Raw genomic sequence first — 11934 nt, 5'->3', positions numbered from 1 at the left:
ATGCCCCCAGAGGTCTAGTGTCCATGCTGCAATAGAACAAAACTGTTTAGGTGGCGCAAGCAGAAAGGACACAGTAACACTAGAGCTTCATACATTATGTGCTCATATAGGAAAATATGTTTCAGTTACAAGTTTATTGTGGATTTGTTCCTGTAGCCAAAAATAGCTGACACACAATTCCAAGATTAGGTTTATTTCTCCATCCATTCTCTTCCACTTATCCTTTTCAGGGTTGGGGGGGGGGCTGGAGTCTATCCCAGCTGCCATAGGCAGGGTACACCCTACACAGGTCGCCTGCCTGTTGCAGGGCTAACACAGAGAGACAGACAACCGTTCACACTCACATAAGTATAATGCATAGTGAAATGTTAATGTACCAACCCGGATGAGCATAAATAAGAGGAAGACACAAATAGAGAAGAGTTCCAGTCAATATGTTTTTAAAAAATAGCCAAAATTAGCAAACCATGATCCAAGTATGAGTGGGTAGGGTTGGTAGGGTTAGGGGTTGGTATCAGGTCGCAGTTTCACTCTCTGTTCAGTTGTCGACACAGAAATGTGCAGTTATTTATTGTTCACGTACGATGTTTTGTGAAGGTGGTGCAAATGATTAATAATTATGATGTTATCCATTCAAAAGTCAAATATGATGTTCATAAAATAACCAGGCTCTCCCTGCAGTGTCACAGATCACTGGCAGTCTTCAGTGGAAGTTACTCTGTGGCTCTATGTCTACTTTCCTGTTGGAGCCAGAGCTCATGTTTACTTCTGTTTTTTTGTTTTTTTTTTGTTTAGAAGTGCTAAATAACTGCAGGTATGAAAATACTGCATCTGTTCTTGCAAACAGTCATTTTCTATTTCTATCAAAGGAAATTGCATGTTTCAGGAAACAGACTGAGTAAGTTCTGTCTTCTGCGCTTGACTTCAGACCATCATGTCGTAGAATCACAACAAAGCAACAGCCATGGAAGTGGACACCACTTTTCTCAAATCCAGGAGGGGGATTGTGAAGGTGGCAGAGATGGTGAGATATCTGTTTATCATCCTAACTCTGAACATTTGGCATTTTGTTGCAAATGTGCCGTAAAACAGCTGAGACACGCCGTCACTGTCTTGTGCCTGTTAAAAAAAGAGGAACAGAAACTGAATATGGTGCAATGGCCAAAGCTTCACAAGTTTGCTATATGCTTTAGTTAACAAAGATTAGTATAAGCAGTCTGTGATCAGCTTTAACATCAGCATTTTAAAGGCTGTTGCTGAAGCGGATCACAATCTGTTTAATCTGTTTGAATGCCACAAGAAAGGAGTCACGATGATTCGTCAGTTCTTGTTTTTCTCTCTAAACTTTGCATTTTTTTTTTTGCAACAGGTTGCAAAAAATGCAAAGCAACGAGTGAATGAGAAGGAAGGAGAGCTCACAGTGCAGTTCTAAAATATGCTCTTATTTAAACTTTTTCTGGTTCTGTTAGCTCAGTGACGGTTTCTCTTTCTCTTTTCTCCCCCTCTCTACTTCAGGCGACTCTGTTTGTGGCATTTGTGTGTTTTGTTGCAGCTTCCACACCTAAATACATTGCAGCCACGGTGCTGGAGTTTTTTATCACCTCACTTCTGCTGGTGCTGTACCTGCTCAAACTCAACAAAAGGCTGACCTTCGTCTTTTGGCCTCTGGTTGTAAGTGATTTGTTACAATCATGGGCACAGCGAGAACAAAAAAAGTGTTAATGTGTGTGGCATTATCAAGCTTCATCTCCTTTTTCTTCTCTTCAGGATGTGTTCAATTCAGTCTTTGCAACAGTCTACTTCATCATCTTGAGCTTGATGGCTATGGCTACATACACTGTTACAGGCATGGTGGTTGGAGGGGTGAGATGTATTTATGTATATGTACAAGCTGTTTTGCACGGGAAATTGAATATTCAAACATTGCTTTTTCTCCTATATTCATTCACTCACTTAAACCAAATATTCGCTCCTAAATGACTTGCCTAATGATAACTTGCTTATTTTACTCCTCAAAGGGAGGCAAGTCCCTCAAGTTTGACTGTGTAAAAACACTTTAATGTCCCCAAAATAGGAGTAACACACACACACACACACACACACACACACACACACACACACACACACACACACACACACACACACACACACACACACACACACACACACACACACGTGTAGTTCTATTTATTTAATTTGAGATCTACCCTCTTTCTACAGGTCGTGTGTTTCCTGTCAGCTGGGCTGCTGTGTGTGGACAGCTACTTGCTTTTCAAGAGCATCACCTTCAACAGGCCGAGAGCTGAAGCGCAGAGTACAAACACATGAATTACAATAAACTAACCACAGCATGTGAGCGGTACTGGTTACTTTTGCATTCTGTGTGTAGTTTTAAAGGCAATCCTGTAACCATAGAGTGTCTTAAAATACGTTTTTACCACTTTTAAGTGTTTGTTAGTTTCTTCGTAGGCCTTCTTGAATCTGTAGTTCTGCTGTGGCTGTTTTAGTTGCGTAAACTGTAAAGAGGGGGCGTAAAAAAAAAAAAATCAAATATCAATAAAGATTTTTTCGCTGTGACATCACGAGTTGTATATTTCCGCCGAGTGCTTCAGAACTGAGTTGTATGCAGCTGGGGGCATCGCATTTCACATCTGGAGAAAGCAGATGTTGCGCTTTTTTTTTTTTTTTTTTCTGGAGCTCGCTCTGCGTTTCCCCGCTGTCATTGTTTCCGTTTCCACCTCCGAGAAGCTTCACGCCTCTTCATATCTCTTTTGTGTGTGTGTGTGTGCGTACGTGTGCGTGCGTGCGTGCGTGTGTGTGTATGTGTTTTACATTAAATGCGCTACACTACGCGTAGTTTGAGCAGCCAGAAACTCGAGGAGAGTTATTCCAACAATGGGGGACATCGAGGCTCCCAGCTCGAGTCCGACGCGCCGGACCGTCCTGCAGTCTATTCTTCCCAGCAAAGAGTTCGCCACATCCAGGAAAGGAATGCTGCTTATTGCTGAAGTGGTAAGAAATGACCCGATAAGTCAGGCCAGTAAATGTAACCGCTGCTGTTGTTTTACCCAAATGGTTTGGATACTTTCTGACAGTTGAGCAGCTACAGCAACGTGTTGCTTCGGGGCGCATTTAGAAACCGCTTTAACAGGCTGGTGAACTGTCATTTTGGGTCCACTCAGTCTCCGTTAGGTCTCCATTAGTGACAGGAAGAACGGTGCAGTTTAAAGCAGCGATGAGACAAACTCGGGAAACTCTCGGACTAACTTTATACTGGATCATACTAGACTGGATGGACGCACAGCGAAGCCTGCGCTAGCCATTGTCCGTTATCCACACTGTCCGTGATCCACATAAACCACGGTCTGATTCTTCCAGGCTGTCATGTGTGCGCAATTCATTTCACCGTCAAATGTCCACGTGTATTGAGCAGCGCTTAGATTTTTATTGTGGATTTCAATAAACCAGGAACTGAAATACTGTCTGTGCCATACCGTTAGTGTGAGATTGCCAGCATCTTGAGTTATTTGTGGGAAGGGTCTTTTTGCGGTGAAACCATCATACTGTGTCATGTGACCTTCAGCTCGTGCTGGGCGCTTCCCCACAGTCGCATCCTTCACTGTATCCCGCCTCGAGCAGTTTTCAGTGTAGCTCTACAGTCCAACATAAAGCACAGCCTGTTTACTGCTGCTCCAGGGTCAGGCTGTGGCCTTCATCCATTTCCTAAAGACTTGCAACTCATGTTAAACAAGATACATACAGTACTGCGCAAAACTCTTCAGCCACCCCCTCATTAAAAAAACATCTTGGTAGCCAAGAACTAGTTTTAAATGGTATCTTTGGCCTCTTTGTTACTGTCTGTTCCTATTTCTGTAATTGAAAAATGTCAAAGGTAACACAGATTGAAAGGCACAAAACTGTATTTTTGCACCAACAAGGTGATTCCCAAAGAGCTGTTAGCCCCCAGACTGGCGTATCTCAGCATGGTGTGCAGTGTTGTCCTTAAAAAAAAATCTGTGGAAACTGGATGAGTGGAGGACAAAATAAGTAGCAGGGCTAAAAAGTTATCTACAGCAGATGAACAGTATCTGAATGTCATGTCCTTAAGAAATAGGAGAAAATATAGCAAAGCCCCGACACAGGACCTGAGAGATGCATATGACCCTTCAACTGATCTATCTACTGTTCACTGAAGCCTCAGCTGAAATGGTCTTAGTGGAAGGGTGGCTGTTAAGAAGCCATTCTTAAGGAAGAGGAAACAGAGAGAAAAGGCTGAGATATGCCACATTACACAAGAACTGGACTGAAAATCAGTTTCTTATTTAGTGATGAATCCAGATTTAAAACTTTTGGTTCAAATGGGTGTCAGTGTTTATCAGTGAGGTCAGCAAAGAGGTACAGCGCTTAGTGTGTACAGCCACCACCACTCACCTGGTTTAAGCTTATTTTAGGGTGTTTGTGATATGCTATACTTGACTTCTGTTAGATGAGCCTGCCTAACATTTCTCAACTGTTCATAAGTGAAGTGTGTCAGTGCATCTCTCTGAATGTGAGTGGTAGACTGTGCACGAGTTTCAATATATTGCAGTTTGTTTCTTATATATATTCCAACTCATTGTCTCTTTGATATTTATGGAGTCAGGTTAAATGGAAGCTCACGGTTGCACTGGGTTTCTAAGCTTAGTAGTGCAATACCAGCCCACAGCCACTGAACTCAGCTGTTACACATGAGGCTTTTAAAGAGAAAGTAGATCATAGCATGTTACTATTCTTGGGAGTATTAGACTCATATCCTGCTGAGCATGCAGTATTATACATCGTGTGTCAGACCACTGTTGTTTCTGTGTAATTTCTGTGTAACCGCAGGATGTGCATTTTATGTACAGCAAAAGGCAGGATTCTGTAGTATTTGAAATGTTACCAAATGGCAAACAAGCTGTTAATAAGAGGCACATGTTGAGGTAAATGTGTGCAAAGTGTGCCGCCTTGTATCGAGGTGATACACTAAACTAAAAATCTAAAGACTGTGAGAATTCTTAGCTCAGTACGTAATGTGTTTATCTTTCGCAGTTGCTTTTGAGATTTTAAGAGCTCAGATGCATGCTCACAGCAAATAAATAATCCTGCATAAAAGTAATTGTTTATTTAATTGCATATTTGAACCACTATACTTTTTCTGCATGCCCCCTCTGCATAGATTAATCCAGCACTACAAGCACAACGTGTCTTCAGAATTTAGAATCAGACTGACCCGTCTAGGTTGGAAAAGATTTGTTAACTAATGGATTAGTCCAACACAGGGAGATCCTGACATCTCACAGTGTATCCTGCACAAGCACCCATGCATGCAAGCACTGTAACAGAAAATACTCTGTAGTTTTCTGTTAAGTGTCACCTGACAGAAAAAATATTATATAGCTCAGTAGCAGCATTTTTATAGAACCACAGCTGCAGCGGTTTGGGTTCAGTCAGATGGAGTTCCTACCCTCAGGCTAGCGTGGGATAACTGACTGAGACAAAGACAAGATGGCCGTGGCTGTTTGAGATTACAGTGTCTGGGCTTGCTTTCATTTGTGCTGATGTGGTGTGTCCAGCTCCTCTAATGGGGAGCTTCAAAGACAGGGCGGGCGCAGTCTTCTTGCACTGTGATTTATTACCAATAAAAGATTTTTCTTCATTATTGCAGCGTTTCTTTTGTGGATGTTCGCACAAGCGTGCATGTGTGAGACATACAGAGAAGGGTTACTGTGTAGAAGCCTGTGTGAATAAACACTGACTGGCTCTCCTAACAGGAAGTGGGCCTGAAGCTGTAATTCACACAGACTCACAGCTTTGGGGCAGTGTGACACTATTTCGAAAGGAGAAGATTTGAAAAGGTCAAATTGAATTTAGATCAGACTTTAAGAAGCCTACTTAGAAATAACTACACACCAGCTTCAGTCTTAAACTTTTTTATTAAACATGCAAAACAGTTGACTTATTTTCTCTCTTGCTCTCTGATTTTTCTTGCTCTTCTTAGGTTCTGTCCTTCATATCATTTCTGTGTTTCGCGGGATCCGGAGCAGCAGCATTCGTGACCGTCCCCCTGCTGGCATTCCTGGCTTCTCTCTTCTTGCTGTTCGGTTACTCCACGAAATTCAACGAGAGGTTTAAAGGCTTCTGCTGGCCTCTGATGGTGAGAGCAGCTTTTCCAGCTAGAACTTTGTCCTACATGACATGATATGCTGGTGCTAAAAGAAGAAACTCATTGTGTAAACTTTGAGTGTGCCTCTGATTCGTGGTGTTTTCTCTCAAAGGATTTCATTAGATGCGTGACTGCCTCCATTATCTTTTTCATCATCTCAATAATGGCGGTGTCCAAATATGCAGACGGTTCCTCAAAGGCTGCTGGGGTAACGTTGTCATCACAGTGAACGAGGTCAATAACTGAATACATTTTTCACTGTATTCACATTATACATGCTTCTTTTTGCAGATATTTGGGTTCATTGCCACCATTGTTTTTGCCTTAGATTTTTATTTCATTTTTAATGAGCTGGCAAGTTTCTTGAAACAAGGAGGGGAGTCCAACGAGGAACCATCAGGACAGCAAGGTAATATGCAAAATGAAAGTCCGATACATCATGACCATAAGCACATGTATACTATGGAAAAATCCCAGTAGGTCAGCCGTTCCTGAAATACTCAGATCAGCCTGTCTGCCACCCAAAGCTATGTCAGAGTAACTTAAATCACCTTTCTTCCTCATTCTGATGCTCAATCTGAACTTCATATCTACATGCCTAAATCCACGGAGTTGTCGCCATGCGACTGAACATTTGAACTAATAAAGTAGCGTGAAAGTATATATGATGTATATATAGATATAGCTCTACATTCCTTTATAATTGCATGTATCGTGCATCTCCAGCATGTTTTGCTAAATATTTTTGAATTAATTTAATTAAAACACAAACAAGAATATCTTATATTTTGCACCATTTGTCTACTTCAATAACATGTTGGTGTATCATTTACCACTTTCACATCCCCATTTCCACTTACTGTGGACTACCTTTTTTTTTTTTTTAAGAGCAAAGAGATGCAGAATAGGCAGATCACTCAACTTTTAATGAATCTCTTTTATGTGCAAAATGTCAGTAAATTTCATAGCTTTTACAATAATATTAACTGTTTCTGCACACCTGGACCTGTAAAATGTTCAGGTAAACATGTTTTCAATTACAGGTTTGAAATTGTCATTTTTTATTTCTTTGAGTGCTGCAGATGAAGGTTTTTTTTTTTTTCCACACTAAACTGGTGGCACACATTGAGAGATGGGTAATTTATAACTTCAGTTGGATTTCTGTTTGACTGAAAGAAAGAGAAAGTTGCTTTTTTTGTGCAAAGCATGAAGCAACCCTCTAAACAACAACGTTCCATTCATCAGCGTGCTCTTTGTTCATGAAAACAGAACTGGTACATTTTTTTTTTCTTTGCCGTTACACGAGTTAAACCTGAGACAGTTCAAAAGATAAAAAATGTGTTTTGCTCAAGTGCAGCATGTTTTTATTTTTTAATTTCTTTGCACTGATGTCTCTTTATTTATGTAGTTGCGCCACAGAGAAGTAACACTCTGACACTGTTTTTCCTCTGTTGTTTTGCAGATGAATTTTCAGACTCTGACTCAGACTGAAACTGTGGGGCTCTTTGCCAGAAGATGTGTGATCATGCAGTCTAAACCTTTGTAGTAGAAATCAGCACTGCTGATCTGCCATTTGCAAAGACCTGCCAGCTTTTTGTGCAACAAGGTTACATAAGGACCTTGCGTATCAAGGTCAGATTCATTGTTGGTCAGTTTCAAGTCAGTAAAGATGGATAGAGAAGGTTGTAGTGCATTTCACACATTAGAAACACAGCTGTTTAAGCTGACGCACCAAACACGCTCGGCTTCTGTTTTACTGATTGTTGCAAGTAGTTTATAAAACACATTCTGTTCTTTTTCATGTTCAAACTCACATCCAGTGTCTTAGATCGTTTGGAGAAAATGTAAGAACATCACTCGGACTGTCACTCGAATACTTCCCTAAAGCTGTGAAACTGTTTCTTCTCATTTTAAGGAGAAGCAGTTATGAAAATCAAAAATGTGCAAATATTATGTCTAAATCTGAGATATTGACTTCTGGGGGAAAATATTGTGACCCTCTTTATATGTATGCACATTAGAAGACTGCATTAAAGGCCTTAGTGAATAAATGTTTACTAATGTACTAATAATGAAGCCGTGTAGTAACAAAGACATTCAGACCAGGGGGGCCTGCTTAAGTGGCGTATCATCATTTATAAACAGCATTATATTTTTAACTCTGCTTCCTATAAAGTCTGCACACTGTGTAAAAATGCAACGATATGCAAATCATTTAAACCCTATAATTAATTTTAAATGGTACAAAGACAACATATTAAAATGCTGCCTTTCAGAATTCTTCTTGTTTATTTGAAAATTGTATGCTGATTTGATTACAGTAAAGCGTTTCCAAAAAAACAGTGAAGGGTGGCATGTTTACAGCTGTCGCATTACATCCTTTCTGTAGTCTGTTAAAAGGAACCAGAGGAATCGTTGATTTGATTTTGAAAACAAAATGTTTTTTTTTCCTTTGTTTCTTGTTGAGGGATTTCAGCTGCTCAACAACTGCAGGCTTCCTTTGCTGTATTTTTATTTTTACTTTATTTTTTTCTAGTGTTCCAAATGTTTTTAGTAGGTGTCAGGTCTGGACTACAAGCAGACCTTGTCTTGCTTAAATAAGCACAGCCTTTCATCTGGATATAAGTACGTGTCACTCCAAAACCTGCATTCATCATTCAGCATAAATAATGCCTTCACAGATGTACAACTATACCTTTAACGATTTCCATACCATCACCCATGCAGCTTCAGGCTCCCTTTTGATTTGATTTTTTCCACTTTGCCTGAGTCTATACTAAACAAATGTCCACAGAAGGCAGCAGCATTTTCTGTAGCTTGTTTGTATTTTTTTTTTTTTCTTACTTTGTAAAGAAAATTTGTGGATGTAGCAACACACTCAAAATTCAAAACGAAATGAAACAAAATTAAAATATTAAATAAGTAATATATGGTTTTTGTACCATTTTAAATTACATAGAGTAAAGATACTTTCAGCTGCTCCCTTATTTACAAGGGGTGGCCACAGTGGGTAGCGCCATGTGTTTGATTTGGCAGATTTTTTTTTTGTACACCTGATTCAATCCCAAAGGGATTTGTGTCTCCTCCTGGCATCAAACTGGGGAATTTTACAGGGTTTTAATGACTTGCAATCAATTGTATTTTGTTTTTATTTACATTTTACACAGTGTTTGGATTTGGTTGTAAAAAAACATGTAGCCTATAGTATATTAAAAAAGAGATTGGTTGGCTGGTTACAACCTCTGTCCAACTGTGGTAGATTTATGAAAGTATATTTTAAAATCTGAGGATGATCTTTGTTTATCTTATGTCAATTTCCTCCTGTGAGTTTTTGTGATGTGAATTAAGGCATGGAGACACGCCTGCTTTGTGACAGAACTTAAGCATCAGATATTGTGCTACTTTTTCAGACTTACTCAGTTAACCCACTTTGGCTTCCTGCTATATTTTTGGTTATTTGCTGTATGGAGTTCTTCCAACCTGTGTGTGTGTGCATGCGTGTGCGCGCGTGTATGTGCAGTTCATTAAAGCCATTTCATGCCGTATTACTTCGAGAAATTCTTAATATCAGCTACAGATGAAGGACAAAATTATTAGCTCCCCTATGAAATTTAAAGTTTTTGTCAAAAATTTCCAAAGTGCTTTTTTAACAAAGCAAGGGATTTTCAACATAGCATTGCTAAGCACAGTTATTTCAGAAAAAAAAAGAAAAATTACAAGGGTCAATATTATTAGCCCCCCTGAAAAAATGGACCTTTTATTGAGCCATAGCACAAACCACTGCTGTGCAGCGATTTAACTTTGTAATGCTCAAAGTTTGCAAAATCAAGTTAAAGCCGAGGGTTGTCTTCCAGTTTACACACAGTATCAAAACCTCAGCAGGGATTTGAGCTGTCACTTGAGAAAGCGTCATCACCAAAAGAAATCAGTTTAGACTTGAGAAAAAAGAATTGTTGATGCTCACAGAGCAGGAGATGGATACAGAGTTATCACAGCGTTTCCAAGTGTCAGGAACTGGAGTGACAAGTATCAGGAAATTCAAACATAGTACACATAGTGCATAGTACAGAACAAGCCTGGCAGAGGTAGGAAGTGAAACATTTCAAAAACCAGTGAGAGATGTGTCTAAAGACCCTAAAATAACTGCCAAGAAACTCCTGAATGACTTATGTCAAGTCGGGAATTGTAGTCTCAAAGATGACAATCATTAAAACTCTGTACACAGAAATGGGCCACAAGGTTGCAGACCAAGAAAAACTCCACTTCTGCAGAAGAGACACAGTCAAGCCAAACTGAAGTATACTAAGGACAACCTGGAGAAAGATTATGCATTCTGGAAGTGCGTCCTTCGGTCTGATGAGACAAATCCTAGAGCTCTTTGGCCACAGAGACGCTGCTTATGTTTGGAGAAAAAAAGGGAGAGACGTACAACCCAAAGAACGCCATCCCCACAGTGTAAGGTGGGAGTATTATGCTGTGGGGATGCTTCAGTGCATCTGGACCTGGGAATCTCATCAAGGTAGAAGGAATCATGAAGAAAGAAGGGTATGTGAAAATTCTGAAAGAAAACCTTAAACAGCAACAACAACCCAAAACATACAGAGCTCCTGGTGAAGAACTACCTCCAGAAGACCAAAGTGAACATTACTGACTGGCCCGCACAAAGCCCTGACTCAAATCCCACTGAAAATCTGTGGGGTGAAGACCAAGGTCCAGGCCAGAAGACCATCAAATCTGGAGGAGCTTGAGAGATTCACCAAAGAATGGGCTGGGATTGCTCAGGAGACATGTACTGCATGAGGCTTGTTGAAAATTACAACAAATGACCTCAGGCTCTAATCCAGCAAAAAGGATACACAATTGACTATTAGCATACGGGAGCAGTAGTTTCTGGTTTTTGTAAAATAAATTAGTTTCTGTCTGCAAAGTAAAATAATGTAAACACCCAAAATAAAACTAATATGTTTGGAAAACCTGCAATAAAAACAGCACAGCACTTAGGAAACACTTAAAAAAAATGAACTTTTCATAGGCCAGCCAATAATTCTGTCCTCACCAGTTATGTGAATCATCATGTGTTTTTTAATTTGTATTTTTGATATTTCTGTTCATCCACTGCCACTACTGACAAATTAGATGCACTAGAACGCCACAGTGACTGTTAATGAAATCTCCGGCGCACTACACGAGTGCTTCAACAGCACTGAATTAAAAACAAATGACTGAGAATCGGCCACTGTGGCATTTCGAACGTTTCAGTTAATCGGTGCATTGATAGAATGGTAAAAGTTTATTGATTTGTTACAGCTGTAGCTTCATGTTTTAAGGTTGAGGTGAAATAAACAAAAACAAAAAAAAAAAAGAGAGAAAGACTGCAGATCTATGCAAGATAAGAGCTCAGATTGGGCTGATTTTATAAATCTTCTATGTCCTGTGAAGAGCAAGAATCTCCTAAACATTAATTTTTAACAAGTTTAAAAAGATAACATTGGTACAGACACTGTGAAAGTGTAAATTTCAAACATTCCAAAATGGTTTTAAGTGATTTAATTGAGCCAAATAGGAGAAATTTCAGTTTATTTGAAAGATTAAAATACATCCCCACACAGTACCATTTTATAAACGAGTACTCTTGTATGCAGTTGAAATGTTGCCTGCTTGATGTCTGTTTTATCTTTTCGGATTTTTGTCCAAAAAAAAAAAAAAAAAAAGTTTGAATAAAAACCTGATTTACTTTGATGAAATCACTT

General features: G+C 39.6%; 2 protein-coding genes across 2 annotated transcripts; both read left to right on the top strand.

The window, feature by feature from the left end:
- Positions 1-285: 285 nt before the first annotated feature.
- On the top strand, positions 286-2537 carry cklf (chemokine like factor). Its single transcript, XM_030719452.1, has 5 exons — positions 286-814; positions 929-1024; positions 1516-1671; positions 1768-1863; positions 2221-2537. The coding sequence occupies exons 2-5, from the start codon at positions 965-967 to the stop codon at positions 2326-2328; spliced, it is 420 nt and encodes a 139-aa protein (XP_030575312.1). The 5' UTR covers positions 286-814; positions 929-964; the 3' UTR covers positions 2329-2537.
- A 195-nt stretch (positions 2538-2732) lies between these two features.
- Positions 2733-11911, top strand: LOC115772968 (CKLF-like MARVEL transmembrane domain containing 3). The gene is made up of 5 exons (XM_030719440.1): positions 2733-3012; positions 6020-6175; positions 6297-6392; positions 6476-6593; positions 7647-11911. Exons 1-5 carry the CDS (start codon positions 2896-2898, stop codon positions 7673-7675), a joined length of 516 nt encoding a protein of 171 aa, XP_030575300.1. The 5' UTR covers positions 2733-2895; the 3' UTR covers positions 7676-11911.
- Positions 11912-11934: the final 23 nt, after the last annotated feature.

The sequence above is a fragment of the Archocentrus centrarchus genome, chromosome 3 (genome assembly GCF_007364275.1).
Source record: "Archocentrus centrarchus isolate MPI-CPG fArcCen1 chromosome 3, fArcCen1, whole genome shotgun sequence".
NCBI lineage: Eukaryota > Metazoa > Chordata > Actinopteri > Cichliformes > Cichlidae > Archocentrus > Archocentrus centrarchus.
Note: the sequence above shows the minus strand (reverse complement) of the source record. Positions and strands in the feature narration are given on the sequence as shown.

Excerpts from the sequence above, each read along its gene's own strand:
- LOC115772968 (XM_030719440.1), top strand. The coding sequence starts at position 2,896 with ATGGGGGACATCGAGGCTCCCAGCTCGAGTCCGACGCGCCGGACCGTC. Across the intron at positions 6,176-6,296 it reads GCTTCTGCTGGCCTCTGATG|GATTTCATTAGATGCGTGAC; the intron begins GTGAGAGCAGCT and ends TTTCTCTCAAAG. Across the intron at positions 6,393-6,475 it reads GTTCCTCAAAGGCTGCTGGG|ATATTTGGGTTCATTGCCAC; the intron begins GTAACGTTGTCA and ends TTCTTTTTGCAG.
- cklf (XM_030719452.1), top strand. The coding sequence starts at position 965 with ATGGAAGTGGACACCACTTTTCTCAAATCCAGGAGGGGGATTGTGAAG. Across the intron at positions 1,025-1,515 it reads TTGTGAAGGTGGCAGAGATG|GCGACTCTGTTTGTGGCATT; the intron begins GTGAGATATCTG and ends TCTCTACTTCAG. Across the intron at positions 1,672-1,767 it reads TCGTCTTTTGGCCTCTGGTT|GATGTGTTCAATTCAGTCTT; the intron begins GTAAGTGATTTG and ends TCTTCTCTTCAG.